The sequence below is a fragment of the Silene latifolia genome, chromosome 11 (assembly GCF_048544455.1).
Source record: "Silene latifolia isolate original U9 population chromosome 11, ASM4854445v1, whole genome shotgun sequence".
NCBI classification, from domain to species: Eukaryota; Viridiplantae; Streptophyta; class Magnoliopsida; order Caryophyllales; family Caryophyllaceae; genus Silene; species Silene latifolia.
Window position 1 is genome coordinate 63,432,316 of NC_133536.1, and position 23,402 is coordinate 63,455,717.

The following is a 23,402-nucleotide window of genomic DNA, read 5'->3' on the forward strand; positions in this document are numbered from 1 at the left end:
CACTCGGTAGCTTTTTACCGTCAAATTAACATTCACCCAAGTTCACGAGGCTAATAAGAGAAAGTCTTGATCATGCAAAGGTGTTTCGGGAAGCATAGGGGCATATTGGGAAAAATTGGAAAATCCCGAGCACAAAACTAACTTGGGTTGATACACAAGTAAAGAAATGAAATATAGGCTCAAGTAAAGTTCAAATGATCAAATGTCCATGGAAGCTTAGGATTCCATTTTAAGCATTCAACCGGAGGAATTATGAAGCATTAAACACGCAACATTGGATTCTCTAAGCAATTTAAGACGGAATTAAGAGAAAGAACATAAAATAACACGACCCCGATCGGGGTGTGGTGTCCCCGATCGGCGTTACCCCCTCCTTGATTGTTTACGTTTCTCTTCTTGGTCCTATATAAAGGGTGTTGATCCAGGACCTCAAACACACTTCTTACACCTCTTTCCACACACTTTTATATATGTTTTAGTCTTAGTTTTTAGAATAAAATGTAGGTTAGATTTCCTTATTGTTATTTACATTTCCTTTAGCATTTCAAAGTTGTATTACAATTTCCATTCAAGTATTTGTTCTTCAATTCCAAGTTTCATTTCCTTTGTTGAGGTAATTCTATTTCTTGCATTATTTTGTTATTTCCTTTATCATATCCATTATTAGTTAGTTATCATGTTTACTTTATCATTTGTCATTAGTTTAGTTTACATTATGCAAGAGTAGTTTACTTGTCTAGGGAATAAGGGAAGCCATGCATAAATAGTTTTTGCAATTGTTGAATTGGGATGTTATTATATCGTTTAAAAGTTTCTATCACATGTTTGCATTATTTTGTTAGTCTTTGATTGTTGGCCACTATCTTAGATTAAATTTGTTAAGTCACTTTAATAAGTCGAGAGACACGAAATTGAATTAGACTAAGCATGTTTTAGTAGACGATCTAGCCATAGCGAGAGCTCGTTAGGACCCGTTCTATGGTTGACAATAAGGCCGATAGGTGGTTGTCTTCAAGCCTAAATAATTAACGATATTATCAACTCCTATCTTTAACTTGAGCATTTACATAATTTGCATGTGTGACCCAACCTCCCTAGACTCTTCTTTTTTATTATTGTTTTATAAACCCAACCAAACCAATCGATAACCGACCTTGATAGAATTCACCCCACAACAACTTGTATAGCAAACTCCCGTCTCCTTGTGTTCGACCCCTATTACTACATTCATTTCTGTCTAGGGTATTTATCTTTGATTAGGTTGCGACAACCTATCAGTGGGGGAGGGGGGGGGGGGGGGGGGGGGAGATAAGGAAAACACCTCCTTAGTTGCATGCACGAAGAACGAAGATCCAGGAAGACGATCCCCCTCCCTAGTTGCATGCATGAAGAATGATCATCCAATAAGACGGGGACAAACGAAGTGATAGGAAGGCAAGCTCACACTTCGAACAAACCTTAAAAGCAAGAGAATCGATCATTGAATCAAGATGATTGACGGAAATCCAGATTTAGAGCAATAAAAAACACGAACCGGGTAAAATGGGTTAAAATGAGATTTGAGATAGTGGTCACCAGAGATAGGCCACAACTGGAGATATGCCACATGACGGCCCAATCTCTAGCGACCGAGCAGGTAAACTCAGGGTCAGCGGGAGGAAAGAGGAGGATGGTGGTGTCAAGGTTAATTATTTTAGGATTTTTATAGAGAGAAGTGGTAGAGTTTTTTAGAAACAAAAACGGATACTGCTAAGCCTTACAAAATATCCAGCCAGATTTTAGTACACCAATTAAATTTAATGATAGATTATGGATAATAGATGTTAGAGCATTGGTTAAGCGTTGCAAGGATCTTATCAATTCGAGAGGGTGGAGTGGTGGACTATCAAACTTGAATATACTTTTTATAGAAGTAAGTTAAGTTCTTTTTTGTTCATCCCTGAAAACTAATTGTATTTCTACTAAACTCCACATTTACTTTTGCGTCATTTTTAACCAAGATACTACTTTGGCCATGTTTTCTCCATCAATATGCTAATTATTTTGTCGAAAATATAATTCTATTTCATCAAAAAAGAAAAATATTATATTATGTAAAAATTTTGGTGAGAAATGTAAATACCTTAAAGGTATATTTTAATTTCGGAAAATTCACGTTGTACCCTCGAACTTTGTCATTTTGCACATGGTATCCAACTTTTTAAGTTTGGTTACATTATACCCTCCATGTTTGATTTTCATGCACAATATATCCTTTTTTCGCATAACTCCTAGATCGGATTTCAAAATCGGCTAATTTTTTTTCGTTAAATGATTATCTCGTCATAATCTACGATTTTGAGAAAAAAATTGTCGACTGACATTTTATAAGGGGTTTTTTAACGAAAATCTCAAATCAAACATATCTTGGATCTTAAATTTCCGAATGGCTATTTTCGTTTTATCAATTTATAGATCTCGAAGAGTTAATCAATTTGAAAAAAAAAAAAATTAGTCAATTCCGATTTCTGGTCTATAATTTATGCTCAATTGAAAATTTTAAAAACGATAAAAAGGGAATGTTGTGCTTGAAAAATCAAATTTCAAGGATATCATGTGCACAAACTTAAAAATTAGGGTACCACGTGAAAAATGGCAAAATTCGAGGGTATCACGTGAATTTTCCGTTTTAATTTTAGTATTTTCTTTTAACAATTTAAGGGAAAAGTTTGTAAATTATGGCCTCCAGAAAGAAAATTTCACACTTCTTTTTAATACGAGTATTAGGGTAGATCCCGCGTAAAAGCGCGGTTTTTTTAGATCGCTTTGTATATAGATCTTAACAATTAAATTAATTGTATTTAACTGTAAAACTAACAATTTTAAATGTGAAGTATTATGAAGTAGAAATAAAATTTTAATACTTCTAGCCCTAATAAAATTAACAGTTTATGTGAGGCTTTTTTTTTTATAGAAAAGTTATCCATATAAAACCGTTTAGGAAATGTACAGTTATTATTGTAATTTTTGTTAGAATATGCGAAGTAGAAAAAATATAAAGAAATGTGGAATACGTAAACTAATTTAATAATGTGAGTAAAATTTTTATATGTAGATATATGAAGAAATTGTTTAATAATATGAGTCAAAATATTAAGCCCAATTATAGAAGTTTTATTATTTGAGAAGATAACGGCGTGACTTATCCTAAAACTTCTCTCTACTTTCTAGAGAGAGCTTATCTCTCCCAGCGAGAGTCCTCTTTTCTTCCTTTTCTAATGTTTAAAACTGCTTTCTCTTTTCACCTTCCTTAAAATAATATTTTTTCTTCTCTTGGATTGGGTCTTTTCATCTTTCCAGAAACGCCAACTGTTTTCTGGGTTCTGTGCGTGTGTCAGCTGCTTTAATCATTGGTAATTCATTAATTTTATTGGCAGTTCTTGCTTTTCCTAGGGTTTCTAAGCGCTCTACCAATAGTTGATTCGAGTGTTCCTGACAAGCTTGCTTTAGTACTCTAGGGTTTGGCTTCTTTTTTCACTATTTAAGAGAGGGTTTTGGGGGTTTCTTGCATCATCCATCTCCTTCCGTCTTCTTTGTTTGATCTTATGTCTTCTTTTAATCAGTTTGGTAATGGTGCTCCCTTTGGGGAGCCTGAGTTTGGTAATCAAGGTTTTTCTCAGGCTATGCCGAATGCACAACATCCTCTGCCTAACCAACAACCTTACCATCAACCTTTCCCTAATGCTGAATTTCAACCTAATGACCCTTTGCATGCAAGAGCTTGGCGGTTTCCAAGGTCGGGTCCTGTGTTTAATCTTGATCCTGCTACTCTAGGTAAGTCCAGGGAGTTTTGGAATCAGTGTGTTCTTGGGTTTCTTGTTGATTATCGTATTTTTAAGGCACCAAAGTTGAATGATTTGATTCAACGTAAATGGAAGACTAGGGGAACGATTAAGGTTCTAAAGCTTGGAGATGTTTATGCTTTACACTGTGAAGACGATGAAGATAAGGAGGATCTGCTCAGACGTACTTATGCTACTTTCTTTGGGGCTTTCATGGTGTTTACTAGGTGGTTCCCGGATAGTATTCCTAGGACCATTCGGTTTCCTTATGCTGATGTTTGGGTGAGAGTTTGTGGCCTGCCGTTCGAATATCTGACTGATGAGGTAGCAAATGTGGCAGGCCATCTTTTAAGCCATCATTTTGAGTTAGATTCCTTTGATCCTGTTCCTGATAAGGATTACTTAAGGGTGAAGGCTCGTCTTCAGATGAATCTTCCTCTTTCGCCTGGTTTTTTTCTCTCTATGGACGGTGGATATCTATTATGGGTCCAGTTCCGTTATGAAGATGTGTTTAAATATTGTGTTCGTTGTGGAAAGGTTGGTCATATTGCTGCATGTTGTCGTGAGAGTATTATTTCGATTGTTTCAAATGTGAATGGTCTGCTTGATCGTGCTCAGGAGCGGGGTTTTGCTGTGTTTCAGACGCAAAGCAATCACACGATGTTTAACCTCGATCTCAGGGCTACACCATCTACTACTAGGTATGTTTCTTCTAATATCCGTCTTGGTGGGCATGGGGGCTCTGTGTCTTCGAATGAAGCTAATTTTGAAGATGAGCAAGTTATTGATTTTGAGCTTGGGACTACTCCGGGGGGGAGGGTTCACCCAGGGATGAGGTTTAGTGTGACTGCGCAACCCTTTGCAGGGCCTATTCTGTTTAATGTGGGTGCTGGTGGTTTTGAGTATGCGGACCCACCTGTTGACCCTATGCATGTTACTCCTGCTACTGGGGTTCCTGATCCTGTTGGTTTGCATGATCCGGTTTTCAACATGAGTTTAGCTGGTAGTGTGGGTCTGAATGCTGCTGGGGGGTCAAATAATAATGGGCTGGTTAATTTGGATGGTATGCCGGCTTCTATTCCTGTGCCTATGCAGGTGGAGGCAAATGGGGGTGTGCCTGTTACTGGGGTGGGAACTAATGAACCTGGTTTTATGAATGGGTATGCTGCTGGTGTTTCTGATGAGATTGGGGCTGCTGCTGTTACTGGAGTCGCCACTGGTGGGTGGATTGTGGAACCAGAACCATTGCCTAATCTGGGTCAAGGCTTCCCTGAGATTGATCCATATGTTGTCTATAGTAATTTCCATACTGTTGGGAGTCATTTTGACCGTGATCTACATATTCAGGAGGCTATTCTCAGTCGTGTGGAGAGTGATTTTAACTGGTCACGTATTGAAGATGATGACAGGGGATATGGTCAGACTTTTGACCCCCCTCCTCAGGGGATGCCTATTGTATACCCTTATAATTTCTATCAGTTCTCTCCTGGGGATGAAAGACCCTCTGATGAGGTGGGGGATCATTTTAAAAATAATGTTACAATTAATATTGATGATTCGTCGAGCTCTCATTACTCTACCCCTGAATGGCCCCTTCATAGTTCAGATTCTGAGGGAGATGAGGCATTTGTAGAGGCGGATGTGAGGGCAAGAACATCTGAAGTAGATACTATGTTATCTCTAAACCTGGGATCGTCTTCTGTAGCTGTTGTGACGGACAAAACTCAGACTGCCTTATGTTCTGTTCCAGTTAGTAATGCTCCTGTTCAGGAGGCTGGTGTGGTGTTACAAGAACCAACGGGATGTGTTCCTATTGCTGTAGATGAGTGTGACTTGACTGGTGTTGATGCTGTTCCTGCTATTGTTGGTAAGACCCAGAGAGCTCGGTCTGCGGGTGCGTGCTTAGATAGTTCAGGTGTGGGTATTTCAGTTTCAGGGGGTGTGTCAGAGTGCAAGTTACCTTTCAAGAAAAGGAAATGCAGGTCTGAAGCTGGTAAGGATGAATTAAAGGGTGCCTTACTTCCTTCTATTGGTCATGCAAAGGCTTATCTCACTCAATTGGCTAAAAAAACTTGTATGGTGGATGTGCGTACTTTGGATCTGGGCAAAGTCTTTACTAGGTCTGGTTTTCATATCAGTATTGCTGAGGATGACGGTATGAGCTCGTGTGACGGTTCTTCTGTTCGTGGGGAAGGAGTTGCGGAGGTTGGCCTACATCAACCTCCTTGCTCTCCATGAATGGGCTTCTTTGGAATTGTAGGGGCTTAAATAATGCGCTCTCCCCTATAATTCCGAAATTAAGAGCGCTTACTAGTAATAATAATTATGACTTTATTTTCCTTAGTGAGACAAAATGTAATGCAAGCTTTGTTAGTCCTATGTTTCGTAGTATGGGTTTTATTGAGTCCGTTGGTGTCAATGCAACGGGTAGTGCTGGTGGCCTTTGGTGTGGCTAGAAGAAGGGTTTGATGATGAGCTGTGTAACTACATGTAATAACTTCATCATCCTTTTGAATGAAATGAATCCTTCTTTGCCTTGGTATCTCGTGTTGTTCTATGGTGAACCTGAGCAATCTCTCCGTATGCAAGTGTTTGAACTTTTGGGTTCATGGCTAGTTTCCTTAGAATTTCCGTTTGTTATTGTTGGAGACTTTAATCAAGTTGAATTTAGTTGCGATAAGCTTAGTTCGAAGACGGGTAGTATTGCGGGGGCATTGAGTTTCCATAATTGGCGTGTTGAACATGAACTTGTTGATATACCGTTCAAAGGGCCGCGTTTCACGTGGTGCAATAATAGAAAAGGTTTTAAGCGAGTGTATGAAAGAATTGACAAGGCCTATGGTTCTAAGGATTGGTTTCATCTTTTCCCTAGTACTGGTGTTAAACATCTGCCTATTCAGATTTCGGATCACGCTCCTATTGAATTATGCTTTAACCTTGTTAAGAACTCATGTAAGAAGCCGTATAAAATTGAATCTTGGAATTTGGATAATGAAGAGTGCTTGTCTTTAATCCAGAAAAATTGGAAGTCCGTTTTTATAGGCACTTCTCCGTTTAAATTGGTAAGGAAGCTAGCTTTTATTCGGAATTTGCTGCGAAAATGGTCCATTGAGAAACGAAAGGCTTGGAGGAAAGAGTGGGATTGTTTCGATGAACGAATTGTGGATGCTATGAATTGCGCCATTAATACGGGAAATTCGGATCTAGCTGTTCAGGTTAATAATGAGGTTGCAGATTTTGCTAAAGCGTCGGCTTTGTACTGGAAGCAACGTGCGAAGATGAATTAGGCGGTTGAGGGGGATACTTGTACTAAGTTCTTTTTCAATTGGGTTAAGGGCCGTGCGGGTCGTAATTTTATTCTTGGTATCAAAGACACGCTGGGGATTTGGAGTTATGACCCGGTTTGTATTGGGAATCTCTTTTACAACCACTTTTATGCTATTTATAATCCGGTTAGTGACGATACTGCTACGACCTCTTCTGATTCTCATTTAGCTTCGTCGTCCTCAGTTGATTTTCCAAGGTTGGCGGAGTATGACGTGCTGTTTCACCAGGTAAGGTCTATTGTTAAGGAGGATGATTTGGATTTCTTGACCAAAACTTTTACTGCTAAAGATGTGAGACGGGCGGTTTTTCAACTCGGAGCCTTGAAATCCCCGGGACCCGATGGTTTCCCGGCCTTGTTTTTTCAGAAATGCTGGCATTTTGTGAAACATGATGTTATTGCGGCGGTTTTAAATATTCTCAATGGTGGTGTGATTCTAAAAGAACTTAACAGGACTTTTATTACTCTTGTTCCGAAATGTGAGAGTCCTGAAAGGGTGGAGGATTTCAGACCTATTAGTCTTTGTAACGTTATTATGAAGGTGGTCACGCGCTGCATTACGAATAGGATGTCTAGGGTTATGAGTTATCTGGTTGGTGATTACCAAAATGCTTTTGTTGCCGGTCGGCATATTGGGGATAACGTTCTTCTTGCCCACGAAGCAATTCAGAATATTAATAAGCACTCATCTGGGGCCTGCGGGAGATTTGCTTTTAAAGCGGATATGAGTAAGGCTTATGATCGTGTTCGATGGGATTTTTTACACCGTACTCTTATTTGTTTCGGGTTTCCCAATGGTTTGATTAATCTTATTATGAGTGTGGTCACAACGGTTTCGTATGAGGTTTTGGTTAATGGTGCCCCTTTGAAGCAATTTCAGCCTAGTTGCGGCTTACGTCAGGGCGATCCGCTATCGCCGTATCTTTTTATCTTATGTATGGAAATCCTGTCTCAAAATGTTCTTGCAGCTGAAGCCAATAGGTCTATTTATGGTATTAAGTTATCAAGAAATGCGCCCTCTCTTTCACATTTATTATTCGCGGATGATTCTATTTTCTTTCTTCAAGATAAAGAGGAGGCTTACAGTAAGCTTAAACTGATCTTGGCTAATTTCTGTTCTGCTTCGGGTCAGATTATGAACGAGTCTAAATCTGGTATTCTGTTCAGTCCAAGCACCACAATGCGCTCTGTGCGGGAAGGTCTGAGGGTTTTACATATTTCTGAGAATAAGGGTATTGGTCGATATTTGGGTATCGATACTGATTTTGGTTCGTCTAAAAAGGAGATTTTCAATGCGCTCATTGAAAAGGTGCGGCGCCGTATTTCGTCTTGGAATGCTATCTTTCTCTCACCTTCGGGAAGGTTGACTTTGATCTCTTCTGTTTTGTCTGCTTTATCGAATTATGTCCTATCGGTATTTAAAATACCGGTAAGTGTGGCCAATAAGATTAACTCCTTATTGTCACATTTTTGGTGGGCTGGAACGAGATTAAGGTCCACGATCCATTGGTGTAGTAAGAATTTTATTAGCCTTCCAAAGTCGGAAGGTGGCCTTAGAATTCGAAATATTCAGTGTATGAATCAGGCTCTGTTAGGTAAGTTAGCTTGGAAAGTCCTGTCTATGAAAGACTCTTTGGTTAGTCGAGTTTTTTATGACAAGCTTATTTGCAATAACGATCTTGTGATGCCTGGGTCTTTAAAGTCTTGCTCGTACCAATCTTGGGGTTGCAAGAGTTTATCTTTTGGTATGGAGTTGCTTTTGGCTCACTTGGGCTGGAAGCCTAGTGTCAATTCAATGCTGCGTATATGGAATTGTGGATGGGTTGGTGGTGAGGTACCGCCTCAAAGGACGAGATTGGGCTTTCCGCCGCCAGACTCTATGTCGAATTTTACGGTTAAGGATCTTCTTACTCCTTCATTGTGTTGGAATCATGAGCTTATCTTTGATTTGTTTGAACCCGAGTGGGCTCGTCGGTTTTGTGCCATGCCTATTTGTAATACTGCTGTTGATGACTGTTTTTTCTGGAAGCTTAATTCTTCGGGGATCTACACGGTCAAAAGCGGTTACGCGGTCTGTTTTGCTTCTTATCTCCGCGTTCATAGTTCGTCTAAGGATGAGAGTAGAATTGATGCCTCTACTAAGGCAATTGATGCCTCTACTAAGGCTTTTTGTAAAAAACGGTTATGGCGCTTACCAGGTCCGCATGTTTGGAAGATTCTTGTTTGGCGAATTTTGACGGATTCACTTTCGGTGGGAGCTGAATTTGTTAAACGGAATCTTATCATTGGGTCGGTGTGTCCTTGGTGTGGGAGGGATGGTATGGTGGAGACTTTAGAGCACCTTTTTAGGGATTGTTTTCTGGTTAAGCGTCTTTGGGCGTGTTCATCGATTGGTATTTATACTGAATTTTCTACGTCGGTTCGGTTACGTGATTGGATTAAAAATTGGATAAATTTTTTCTACACAAAGGAGGATTCATCTACTACCGTCATTCGATTCCTTTCTGTTCTGTGGAGTCTATGGCGCATCAGGAATGAAATTGTGTTCTCAGGAAAGTCCTTTTCGCCTGAGTACTTCTTTGCTTTTCTTTCGAACTCTACTAATGTGGCTTTGGAAGCGGAGTCACGGCTTGCTTCTGCAGTTTCGGCTTCGGGGGCTGTCTGTTACGATCCGTTGGACACTTTGAGGAATGAGATTAGTAATTATTTTCCGTTTTTTTGGGTGGGAGAAAAAGGAACTTGTGCTCCTTTCCGTGTTAAAGTTGATGCGAGTTGGGTAAGTTCTTTACATGCTTCTGCAGGTTGGATTGTCTATGCACCTAATGGGGAATGTTATGGGACTTTTGCCATAAGTTTTGATGCTGAATCTGCATTACAAGCTGAAGCGATTGGCATTAGGGAAGCTTTGAGATGGGCTGCTAGAAGCAATTTGCTCCACTTGGACGTACCCTCTGATTGTCTTCAACTACTTCTTCAACTTGCTAGAGTGGAGTCTCAGCACCACTTGGTTAAGGAAATTCTGTTTGATATTGAGTCGGACCTCTTGTCGTTTCATTGTATTTGCTTTAGTTTCGTACCGCGTCGTCTTAATAAGGTTGCCCATAACCTAGTTCGGGCTAAATTGGGATTGTAGTTTGTTCTCTTTACAGCTGCCAAAAAAAAAAAAAAAAATTATTATTTGAGAAGATATTCGAATACATTATATATATACTAATAGAATAATTTCCTAAATTAAGACCCAACTTATAACTAGTTGTTTGGCCAAGTTTTAAAAGTGTTTTTCTAACTTAAAAAGCAATAGCTAGGCTAAACACTATATAAATTAGGGATATGCAAAACCACTTTTAAAAAGCTAAAAAGTGATTATTGACTCCAAAAAGTAGAAGTAGATATTTTCTACTTCTCATTCTACTTTTCACAAAAGTGCTAAACCTCTAATTATTTTGCGCATTTTTTTTGCCTCCAACAAACCATTATCCCATATGTTGTATTATGGTGTGCTCCATTTTATTTCTCTCTTCTCTCAATTCTTTGCTTCTCTCACATGTACCCATGAAAGTAACATGTAATTAATCGTCTACTCCAACTATTTTTTACTGCTACAATCTTAGTTCTATGATCTTATACTCCGTCCGTCTCAATAATTTATTTACCGTTAATCTTATACTCCTTCCGTCCCAATAATTTATTTACCGTTAATTAAAATATCTGACAAATAATATAAAAGGTAAACAAATGAATGAGACGGGGGAATAACTATATATAAACAACATGATTAATAAATAAAGCAAAAAAAAGCTAGATAGAAGTAGTTAGGCCAAACATATATTTTTTATAAGAAAGAGTTTTTACAAAAGTATGGTCAAACAACCACAATTTTTCCAAAAAGTAACTTATAAATAAACTCCTTTTAAAAAGGAAAAGCTATTTTACACAAGCAAGGATTATGAGCACGTTTGGTCTCGATTCTCAAAAATGAGTGTTTGTTTTTCAAGCTTAATTTTTTAAAAGTGTTTTTCAAAAGCAGAAATAACAAATAGTTGCTTCTATTTCTATGGGCAAAAATATGGATTTTTAGCTTTTGGGAAATTTTATTTAACTTTTAGAAAACTACGTATTTGGCCAAAAAGTGTTTTTGAGTCAAAAACACTTTTACAAACTAGGTATATATATCACAACTATGCAGTATAATAATGCTGAGTCCGTACTAAATATTGCACGACTATTTCAGTGTTCTTGTCAAAGTTGGAATGTTTCTATATGATCGTGGCAATGGCCTATGTAGAATCTTCAACATGGGAACTTTATCAACAACGATCGTGGTGTAGTCTACTTTCAGGTAGAATCGTACAACAGAAAGCTCTAAACCAACACCCTTTACTTTTTAAGAGAAAAAACCAAACCATCCCCTATATATTAAAAGAATAACATACTCCCGCTCATATTTCCCGCTCAACTTCCCTCCCTACGGAATATTCCCTTCTAAATTCTAACTTTGATTAATTTATTTTAGTAAAAAAATACTGCAGTCAAATATTGTAGTCAATATATTATACTCAATAATATATTGCTGTCAATTAGTATGCCCCCATATGGAATATTCCCATCTACAATATTATACTCAATAATATATCCTTCAAATAACTGTACACAATATTCTACCAAGATAACTCTTATATAGGCCAATTCGTATAAAAACATAAATCAACGTAAAAAATATTTTACTTTGATTTATCCATAATACAGTTCCTATATGTAAATCAATAATATACACTAATTCAATATATTCAACCAATTACTTTGTCATTATTCAATTTCAAAATATTTTTTCCAAATTAACCTCCTAAAAAATTAACTCTTATACGCCAATTCATATAAAAAACGTAAAAAATAAATTCTCAACTATTATAGATGGCTGAATAATTAATGGCAACATTTTAGTTACATTTTATAGATAGTAGATTTACTAAATGTAAAAATAATTAATGACAACATTTTAATTACATTTTTCTCTAACACAATCTCTACAAATACCGTACTATAGTACGAGATCTATACTAGTTGCTAATTACTTGTACAACACAAGGATTCAGCTTTGTCCAAAAGGCGTTCATGGAGAGAAAAAGGATTACGCATCTGAGGTAGTACCTCAAACCTTGTAGTTTTTGAGCATATATACATTTTTTCTGAGCATATTACCATTTATAAATATAGTTTTTGAGCAATATTATATTTTTTTAGTGTAATGTTTTAGTAAATGTGCTCAAAAATTTATACTAAAGTAAAACTCAAAAACTTTAAAATAAAACTCAGAAAATAAACAATAAGAGGTACTAGCTCAGATGTATAGTTTAGGAACTGGTTCATGGACGGAAATTATTTAAGTTGTGACATCCCATTAGATCAGTCCCAAAAAAAGGCGGGCATGGACAACGTATTTCCAAAATTTATGAAGGCTTGGCCTGCTAATCTGCCCCAAACTCGCTAACCCAGCCGATATTCAACCCAATCTCGCATTTGATCACTTCTATGACGGTCGATATGGCCTAAGTGCATTTGTAGAATTTAAACTCAAAATCAAATTAACTTCTGGATAAGGCCAAGTATATAGTATAATAATTTGTAGTATCACACTATTACGAGAATGCTTACTAGTTCTTCATTGTGATTGCAAACATCATGAACATAATGACACTGCACCCACAAACTAATTAAGCTGAAATCAACAAATAACAGTTCTAATTATTTCAACTTGTTAATTTTTAAATACAATTGATAATAGCATAAATAACCCTGCTAGGTGATGGTGGTGGTGGTGGTGGTGTATATTCACCATAATTTCAAAATGAGAAAGGAAACATGGTTGATCCTGTTGTTTGGCATAATGTGCTTTCTGTCAAAGTCCACATTATGTGAAGTAAACACCACCCAAGAAGAAGAAGCAATCCCAGAATGCTTGCAGAAGTTAATGAATTGTTTCGAAGAGCATGTCGATAACGATTTAAAAGATCCAAAGTTCGATAGCGACAGTCCAGAGTTCGACCAAAAAGAATACCTTTGCTGTTCCTTAATGCAGCAAGTTGTAGTACCTGAGAAGGAATGTTTGTGTAGTTCTATTGGAACTCCTTTTTTCTTCCTTCTTCTCGACGACACCTTAGGCCGTCCTGCCAAAGACGAAGCTGACAATGGCACCCGAGTATTGAAGTTGTGTGGTGTTGTCGACGACTCTGTTCCTTCTATCGGAACCTTCTGTAAAGGTAATTACATTTTATTCACAATAATCCCTCTGCATAAAAGTCTAAGCTAATCTTTGATATTCAAGCAACGTTTTGATAGCTTAATACATGTTTTTGTTATTGTGTAGACACCCACAGCTTTCAGGAATTGACAACAACAACTCCAAGCACGCCTGCCAAGACAGACGCGCCTTCCAACATTGCCATCGGGAGGAAATACAGCACATTCATGGTCGTGATAAACATTTTGATTTGTGTCTCAATTCATCTATATAACACCTGATTTTCTTAATCGCGTTAGCAATGAGAATTTCAGGACGTTTAATGGATTTGAGAGGTCCAGTTTTAAGTCTATATATATGCAGTCATACCTTATGTTTTTATTGTTACTTCGTTAGATACATGTTTTGTTTCCCGATTCCTAGATCTTTTTGCAACTTAAGTTTGGTTGTGTTGTAACTTGTAACTTGTAACTTGTAACTTGTAAGGGACTAAACCAGTGATTTTTGATATTTGTTTGGCTTTGCTTGATTCTGTTTTCAATTTGTGTCTTTGGTTTATCCTCCAACATTGTTGTTATATATGGAGTGTACCTCGTGTCGTGACCTTTCTTTCAAGCGGTAGATTGTCTCCCCATATTCGCTAAATCACGCCCCTAAAAATTACTCGTATTCTACTTCTTTATCCTTTTTTATTTTGATTTCAATTTCTCCCAAGTATTTATTGTTTTGGTAAAAAACTGTCAAAACACGATATTCTATCTCGTTAGGGGTTAAAGTGACCTACTCTTTCTAGCCTCGTATCGGGGGTTAAATTATATGTGACTTGTGACGGAATAATGATGTAAATAATGTGAAGGGCAAAATAAAGGAATAATGACACAAGAGATTTTGGTGACGCGGAAAACCCGATGTGGGAAACAACCGCGGGAGGAGTCGGTATCCCGCCAATATTCCACTATTTGATAATTAGAGTACAAGTACAATTTGCATAGTATATAATCCGAATAGGATCCGGAGCGTATCAATATGCACTGTCTTCGTGAGTTGGGTGATAGCCTCGTAGGAACTGTATGGTATGACGGTGGATGTATGTATATGGTATACATGGTGTTCTGGGTATATTTGTACGTAGTTATGGTGGGTAGAATTTGGTTAGTAATGATTACATAATCATTACTCATGGTGTTAATCTTTGTATGTGAGTTCGGTTGTGCGCCGTTGTATTTCTTAGTGTCTCTCAATATGGATCCCTTCTCTTCCTTGCTTCCTTGTATTTATAGTGAATAAACCCTAGCCTTTTCCTACTCCTTGTATGGCAAGTAATCTCCCTGATGATCTTCAATAAACGATGTCTCGCGTTCTATTCTCCCTGATCTCCCTGAAATCTCCCTGATGATCTTCAATACGCGGGCCTCCCTTGGCCGTTGGTCTCCTTGGCCCAATTCACCAAATCGGCTCTGATGGACCTAATTCTGTGTTGGCCTGATATGTAGAAATTGACCCAAACAGCTGTATTCGGTCTTCTATCCGTATTTCTCTTCCTTTGGTCCATGGGCCCGACTCCCCCATGTATGACATGGGTCCATTTGCTCAATTAATTACACACTCGTCTCGTGCCACGTAGCTTAGGCCAAATAGTGATTTTTGGCCCAAACATTTATATAAAATCTCTTGTTAATTTACTTAAATATAGCCATTTTTTTTTTTTGGAAATCAACTTAAGGCCTTGAGCTATCTTAAGAGTAAAAAGAATCTTAATATTATGAATAATAACACAAAATTGATACTTCGTATCACACAAGACTCTCACTTAATACGGGCATATGGCTTAATGCACGACACACCTTATATTTTTAAAGAGCTACAATGTTTTTTAGGCACATATATTACTCACGCTAATTAATTGGTTAAGAGTTCGGTAATAACTTAAAATCATTGATCTTATTTTGGCCTAAAATTTGACATTTTTCACGTTAACACCTCATGTATGAAACTATAAATCTAATATTTTCAACGTACATATATCATTGTTACGGTACGGAGTACGCTCCGTATTTGCTTAGCCTGAGTAGATCATAGATGGATACGGGATACACGGTATAGGTTATGGCCATTATTGAATATAGGGTAACGGAGTGTAGCGGTTGTTGTTAAGCATACATATAGAGCCGTACCTTATAAGCATACTGCATACATACATACATACATATTATTAGGCATATCATTTATTGAATATAGTTGATGCCGTCGTTTTATATTACGGAGTCTGATATTAACATCTCATGCACCATCTTAAACGGCTACTCCAAAACATGCATCAAGGGCAGTATCAATTGGAATCATTTCAATACCGATCGTGTCCTCGAGTTTGGCGTGCACGGTGGCCTTTGTGATTGGGTCGATGGCCGCGACTTCAGCTGAAGGCGCATCATCTAGCTTCTTCTGTATTTCTTCATCGCTCATTTTTTCAATCACGCTCTTTGGCCCGCAGGCAACATAAACCTACAATAATAATCATACACATCTAATTAACCACACCCATTGTACTAACGAGTTTGTATCATATTTAAATATAATGGAGCAAATTAGGGGCCACCAATACAAATCTAAGTATGTATTTCCATTTCTAATGAACCATGGAGTGCAAAACTCATTACTCTTTTATTCAACATTATAATGGAGCATCAAAATAACTAACTAAAATAGCTGTGATTTTTAACGGTAAAGTATGTCCCTTTTTTTTCATCTTTAGCCATTCAGGAACCTTTTAGCGTTGTTAACACAAGTGTAAGGCTCCAGATGCCTGTCTTATTTTGCGATTTTCTGGAGGCACTAAGATACTAGGGCGATGTCGTTGTTGTGTGATTATGATGTACGAGTATGTGATAAGAAGAGGAGAACAAATTAGTAAATTTTAGTTCTCTAGAGTACCTTATTTGGGCACGGTGGGATGAAGTAATACTTATCAGGACGATCCCAAGCCAAGAGCCATGCAACTGAACACGTTTCCTTGGTGGAGCTAACGTAGACAACCGCTCCCTTTGACACAAACCCAGTAAAGGAAGTCACACCAGTGGCTTCAATTGGAGGGGGTGATGGGCCAGTATCGGGCATAGACCACTTAATATAACGTTCGCAATGCATCACGGTTGGGGTCTGGTTCTTCATCTTTGCAACTATGTGCTCCCATCGCATGTCTTGCTTTTGCATCGCTGCCATCTTTTGTAAATACCTTCAAATATAAAAATCCAACATCATTTTGTATCACACTTGGTAATATTCTAGACTAGCCGGACTTGAATAGAACTTGAACGATAGTGAACAACAATTCACCTAACCGGACTTGCAATATTTATGCATTCAGTTTCAACGAGAAGACATTTTTATAATTTGAATGAATCGACGTTTAGCTTAAACTAGATGCAAATAGCGATATAGACCAACACTTGTAAAACCAGCCGTGATCAACCATAATCGATTGATTGCCTGCTTTATGCTGGTGATTAACAAGGTTGCACATATTGACAGCAAAAATCATTACCTTTGAGAGTTTGAAGAACGCTTGTAAGGCTTTGTTGCTACGCATCAGACTTACAAGTTACATCTATACATTATTCTATATACTAGAATACTACTCTCCGTTTACATCATCGCACAGAATTGGAATATCATAGACTATGACCCGTCTTAACTGTTCTTCACTTTTGCCATCTAGTGCATCAAGAACCTTCACTATTTTGCTCCCATATGCTTCATTTCAAATGGTAGAGAATATTATCTTCTACTTTACCAAATATGATTCAATATTCATATTCCGTCTTCACGTGTGGGAATATGTGAGCTTCACAAACGTGACCAAAACATTTTTTTTTTGAAAAAAATTTTAAAAAAAAAGAAAAGAAAAAAAAATAGCAGTGCATTGTATTTAAACAAAAGCCAAAAAAAAAAAAAAAAAAAAAAAGTCGAAAATTACAATAGTGGCATTAACGGCTTCCCGTCTTCATACAAACCCAAATTCTAGTAGAGTACCCACGCCAGTGTTTCATGTTCGTGTTTGGCTAGACAGAGGAGGCGGGTCAGATTCAGGAACGTTGCATCATCACTGTTCTTCATCTCGTCAGTCCCTTGTCCGTATTTGTCCTAGGTACATTCACACGCACCACCTTCAAAATAAACAGAGACTCTGAGAGGAAGCTTCTCGCCGCAAGGAAGGCACTAGAGAGAGAGAGAGAGAGAGTACATCTCAAGCTCCCCCTCACCAAGAAGAAAGCACCACTAATACGGTTCAAGAGAGAGAGAACCAACACCCTCCACTTACTTCGGGACCAACTACCCTTGCTATGGGCAACAACACCGAGGCTTGGCAAAGGATTGTCGCTATCTAGGACTTCGTAAACGTCTATGGTGGCAGACAGTAGTCCGATGGAAAATATGGCCATTTGATAAGAGGCAGAAAAACATATTATGCCTTAAACAAAGGTTATTTATCATGACAGCATTCATATTTCCTATCCTTAAAAGACCAGTCACTGACTTGAGCGTCAATGACTCAATAGCCAAGCTTTGTATTGTCTCGTCCGTTGTCCCAAACAAATCTCACTCCATTACCTTCTGATTCCTTCTTTACGATATGAAATTAACCTTTTCTCTGTACAAAATTTCCTAGCACGTCAATGTAACTCAAAAGCACAGAGTCGAGGTTCAGCAGAAAGCAACAGAGATAGTTGAATCACGACTTTCACCATTGAATTCACGAAAAGCCAGTTACAATTTACAAGATGAATGTTGCACTAACCATTCTTTCTTTGGCAGGGTGTAAAGAACCATCTAACGCAATTACATTTTTTTTTTTGGCCAGTCCATGCACCAACTGCTCGGACTTCTATAGGTATATTAGTATATATTTACAGAGTTTGAAGGTAACACAACATAGCGCCCTAAGGTACGTGGACAGGACAAATACACCATTTCATTATTAATTATACAAATGTGGACAACCAAATGTCTCAAGAAGGTTGTTTAGTAAGCCATGCCACCGGAAAAGCTGTCTCCGTCATGATGTACACTTTCCGTGAGCCAATAACCGTCCCAAGAACCACCAAGCCTCTGTTCACTTAGACAATTCAGTATCTCAAGAAAGATAGTCTTACATTACATTGGTGTGAGATAATCTAACAATTGAGAGCAGAAGGGTCACTGAAAGTTACTCCGTATAAAATAGTCACAAATGATGTCAAGTTGTTCGGTAAAAGAAAAAAAAAGTATCACTATCAACCGTAAGCTGATAAATAACATCATAAAAATATTTACTAATTAAAAGCGTCACTCTCAGTCATGAGTAAAGTGGTCTCACAATATTTTTAAGCTTGCCTCATAAAAATTTGTGCTGGCAATCAGTATTTTTATGAAACCAAATTACCATAATCGTAGGACCTATTGTCAAAATCAGATCACATGAAGCAGTCCCAGCCTATTCCACAAGTTATCTACTCGGCTAACATGAAAAATCATTTGAAACCATCCCTGTGGTGCTCTGGGTTAACAAAAGCATCTACCAATATTTGTTATCTTAAACTCGGGAGTTATAGCGTTCTTTTGCCTAAACAAACATAGATAATTTATCAAAAATAGAGAACCATGCGCTTGGCCATTGCTATGTTGATGGGATTTGAGGTTCTATGGACATACATCTACAGTATTATATTTGTTGGAGTCCTGAAGAAGCTTTTTCTCGTAGTGTACACTGACATCTAGAGCTCATGAAAAACTGAGGATGTATTCAAGCTAATCTTTATTTTATTATGTGAACAATTCTAAACTTTTTAAGAGTCACAATTCTTTTCTGAACTTGAAGATTTCCTAACTGTAAAAGTGAAGACTACGACTCCAAACAAAATCAATTCATAGCTAGGCAATCCTCAATCGGCTTTAACATACCTGAACCATTGTAAATTCAAATATCTCTTCTTCAGCTGGACGAGTCCCTCGCACCCAAATGCGTTGCTTAAAGCGATTCTGTATAACAAAACCAATCAAGATTTAGCAATTATCAAGTCCCCACAAATTAGTCCAAATGATATGTGAACAATGGTACATATTCCTAGTTCCACACAAGTACACAACAAATAAAACACAAAAGTTGAAATCATTAATCCTGCACATAAGCTATCATGATTACCTCTTTAACACACAAGCTGCTCAAGATTTTCCTTTCCTTATGACCAAGCAATACCCGGTAGCTAGAATGGTGAAATATTCTCCTGAAGCGTTCAAACTGTAGGTGGAGGGATTATACAGCAATGCATTACTTCATACATCTAATAATCTATTTATCATGTCCTAATTTAACTTTTGCAGTCAATTGGTTTTGACCAATAATTTCTCATGAAATAATATCTTTTGACGTCAAATGAGGATAATAAATTTAACATGTAGTCATCTAGCTAGTATTGAAAAGAACAATCACCATCTAAAACGCAAGACATTTTATTAGGGATAGAGCACCTGTCCCAAATCAAAGTGTGGTCCGAAGTAAGTGGACCTCTCAAAAGGATCAAATCCAGCAAACTGCCATAAACAAATAGAGAAGAATAACAATACATCTCATAAAGCTATGTTATGGAAATATTTAGATTACATGAGAGTGCTTTGAGGAATACCCTATACATAACCTCGATTCCATAGTCTTGATGAGGTTTATCATTATACTTCAGAGCATCAAGTTGGTGGCTGACAGCTTCTTCTGCACTAAACTATATCATGAATTAAACCAGATTCGTAATGAATGTTGGAGTAGAAGGCAACATATAGTTTAACTCTTGCACCAGAAAATTACCATTAATCTCGGACCAAAAGGCCTCTTCTTACGCGGTTCAAGCCTACAAAGCAAAAGATAAACGGCTAAGAGGGCAAACAAGCCTGGAAGGATATACATGAACAGATTTTCAAAGTTCAAACAATGGCAACACAAAATCGAAGTAGGACAAAGAAAGAGAATCTTGGTGATTTTTTGTTCATGCTAACATAGTGATGAAGAATCCTAAAGTGCAGTATACACACGAGAGAAGAAATAAGATAAGACTGGTATCTACATCTACAGAAAAAGAAAACTGAGATCGTGGGCGTGGCTATAAATTTCAAAACTAGGAGGGAACAAGAGACTTCATGCATGACAGAAACAACAGTGTTTCAGTTATGTTTGGTAAGAAAGTTCCAATTACTATGTAATGGGTCATATCTAGTTAGAAAACGTGGGAACTACAATGGAGAGAGGAATGAAAATTTAGGATTTCCTAGGATTGGGTCCATTGGGAGTAACTAAATAGAGGTCAAACATAAGAAATGGGGGAGGCACTGAGGGTGGAAAGAGGAAGAAAGGTCTGGTGGGGAGTTATTACTCCCATTTGAAGGTGATGCGTAACGAAAGTAATTAAATGGCTAACTATTCCCCTGCATATTGAGTATAGGTATTCCCCATTTTCCTTTCTTCACCACCACAATCTCTTCCCCTCTGTATTTTGTGGCGTTGCCACTGTAATAATTTACCATCAATTCAAGGAAGACATTACTAGTAAGCGATGTAGTTGAATATATACTTGCTGTAGTGAGGATTGTCTAAATTCAAGCACTTCATTCCCATTACAATACCAGCTAGAGGTACTTTCTTACATCCAAAAAGATGTCTCCCATCTCTCTCTCCAATGTCTTCAATCTAACCTCTACTACATGTATTACATTCCATTTAAAACGCGAGTATAGAGTACATGCAACCAAACATAAGTCATTATCTTTAAATCGATCAATCATGTTACGCTAACCTGTCTATTACAGATCATTACTGCCGTTGAAAATGTAAACCACTCATAAGCTATACTGCTGCAGTACTCAAACTCAAAAGCTATATTCACGCTAACCACTCAAAGAGCCATCCAAGTAAATAATACAGGTTGCAATTGCGTATGTCTGCTAATTAGATTCTTAAGCAATGAGTCAAACCAAAAATCAAGGCACATTAACAAATAGCCTGGAGGAGCAAATGGACTCAAAAAGAATTGTGGTTGCGCAACAATAAATCAATAATTAGTAGGAGTAAGTGACACTACTGTATACTCATATCTAAGCACCCAAATGATGAACTAGGATATCAGAATAAGAAACTACGGAGCAACCACCGAACTATGAAGTTTCTGACAATCATTTGAATTTGAAATAAACATCCAACCATATATTTAGATGTAAGGTAAGTGCATGATACATAATCATGAGTTTAACAATTCTATCACAGATTCAAGTTTCATTGAGTTAAGCTTCAACCAAATAACAACAATTTTCTCATGTTGATTCTAGTACTAATGAGTTATGGGTTATGACGATAAAATACCCACAAGTAATCATTGGGCATTCGGTCATTTCAATCTGTCTATAAGTTCTCCAATAGCCCATACCCTTGGAAACATACTTCTTTGCAAACACAAAAAACCGAAAATCAAGTCCAATTACCTTAGTAGTCAACTAGTCATAGCATATGTTCCCACCCATTTCACAAAAAGGAAACTACACTGATTCACTAATGACTTGTAATTTGGTAGACATCATCTGGCATAATCCCGCCGAAAAATATCCAAGAGGGTGGCAACCAAATTAGTGAGTAGTTTGTCGGGGTCAATACAAATAGACTTGATTGGGTGGGTACCAAATTGGTAGCTAGTTCAATCATGAAAAATTCCGGGACGGAACTAGTTCCAAACGTCCATCAAACAACTCGTGCCCATTTAGATCAACAGGTCAGGGGTCGATTTAGGATTACCAGAGGGGTTTCGAATTCGACTTCCTAGATATGCAACAGTGCTAAAAATTACTCCCTCTATCCCAATCATTTGTTTTCCTTTTGCTTAAAATACTCGTCACAAAGAAGGTAAACAAATGATCGAGACAAAGGGAGTACAAATATTCCCGATAAGTCCATCAAACTAAGGATCCTTATTTCAGTAGAACTCTGACAAAACCTAAAAAAGATTTACTCAACACATTCCAATTAAGCCTTAAACTTTTCCTAATTCAACAATAATTAGTAAAAAGAATACCAATCAGGGGAGAGGAAATCAGGAACGTCAGCAGAAGCCCGGAATCTGGAAGATAGTTTAGGGAAATTGGGAAATCGAAGCTTTGGTTCTCCATTAATGGTGTTGGAGAATAATTGGAAAGCTGCCATTGATGAACTCAACGACATCTTGTTAATTTTAGGTTAGACGGTTTTACGGGAGATGTTACCGTTTGCATGCGGAAGGAACGTTTCCTACGTTTCCAGTATAATCCAACTCTTGATATTTATTCTCACCTTACCTCAGTGGCTCAATCAGTTAACATTCTCCAATCTAGCGCATTCATTATTTCTCAGTTTAAGGCTAGTTTTGGTGTCCAGCGTCACTCGATTTACCAAAGGACCTGATTAGTAATAGCTCGGATTGGCTACGACGACTTGAAATGAGTTTAATTAGTAGTATTATCTATATTAAATAAAGAATTAATTACTAAACCTAATTCATAAAAGGATAATTCTCCAAACCACTTTTTTTCTTAAATTAACTAACAAAGTCTCTAACCACTTAATCTACCTGAGATGACCGAACGTTTGACCCAAATGAATCCGATACAACATTCTTGAAGACCCGAAACTCAAAATGACCAAGCATAAGCTAAACTAATCTAAGTGTGACAAAACTAATTTGAATCAAGCTGACCTTACCCTACCTAACTTAATTTGACTAACTTGTTTGTCAAGTTTACAGCTGCTTTCATAACTTCTGTCCAAGAGAGAATTATGATTTATGATTTCTTGTACCTCCCATACGTTGAGACTCCGTAAGCTTGAAAATAGATATGGATAATCCAATCACAAATGCCATATCATGAACAATTGATTTGAATTTGTTAAACAATTGTGAGTCTCGTTGTTTTAGAAATATTACTCCGAGACCAAGGCATAGAAATGTTGCTTCGACAAAGACTGATCGCTAAT

At 37.6% G+C, this 23,402-nt stretch overlaps 2 protein-coding genes across 2 annotated transcripts; both read right to left on the reverse strand.

The window, feature by feature from the left end:
• Positions 1-15,468: 15,468 nt before the first annotated feature.
• On the reverse strand, positions 15,469-17,032 carry LOC141611704 (jasmonate-induced protein homolog). The gene is made up of 3 exons (XM_074430306.1): positions 16,926-17,032; positions 16,316-16,616; positions 15,469-15,886 (listed from the first exon to the last, which is right to left on the reverse strand). Exons 2-3 carry the CDS (start codon positions 16,601-16,603, stop codon positions 15,677-15,679), a joined length of 498 nt encoding a protein of 165 aa, XP_074286407.1. The 5' UTR covers positions 16,604-16,616; positions 16,926-17,032; the 3' UTR covers positions 15,469-15,676.
• Positions 17,033-18,107: 1,075 nt separating this feature from the next.
• On the reverse strand, positions 18,108-22,845 carry LOC141611705 (uncharacterized). Its single transcript, XM_074430307.1, has 7 exons — positions 22,468-22,845; positions 20,220-20,262; positions 20,044-20,136; positions 19,889-19,951; positions 19,563-19,658; positions 19,322-19,399; positions 18,108-18,490 (listed from the first exon to the last, which is right to left on the reverse strand). Exons 1-7 carry the CDS (start codon positions 22,611-22,613, stop codon positions 18,404-18,406), a joined length of 606 nt encoding a protein of 201 aa, XP_074286408.1. The 5' UTR covers positions 22,614-22,845; the 3' UTR covers positions 18,108-18,403.
• Positions 22,846-23,402: the final 557 nt, after the last annotated feature.

Bases quoted from the DNA above. Each gene is read 5' to 3' on its own strand.
- LOC141611704 (XM_074430306.1), bottom strand. From the start codon at position 16,603: ATGGCAGCGATGCAAAAGCAAGACATGCGATGGGAGCACATAGTTGCA. The intron at 15,887-16,315 runs GTACTCTAGAGA...TTATTATTGTAG, and splicing joins TCCCACCGTGCCCAAATAAG to GTTTATGTTGCCTGCGGGCC.
- LOC141611705 (XM_074430307.1), bottom strand. From the start codon at position 22,613: ATGTCGTTGAGTTCATCAATGGCAGCTTTCCAATTATTCTCCAACACC. The intron at 20,137-20,219 runs GTAATTTTCTGG...TTCATGATATAG, and splicing joins CTTTTGGTCCGAGATTAATG to TTTAGTGCAGAAGAAGCTGT. The intron at 19,400-19,562 runs GTAATCATGATA...TTTGTTATACAG, and splicing joins GCAGCTTGTGTGTTAAAGAG to AATCGCTTTAAGCAACGCAT.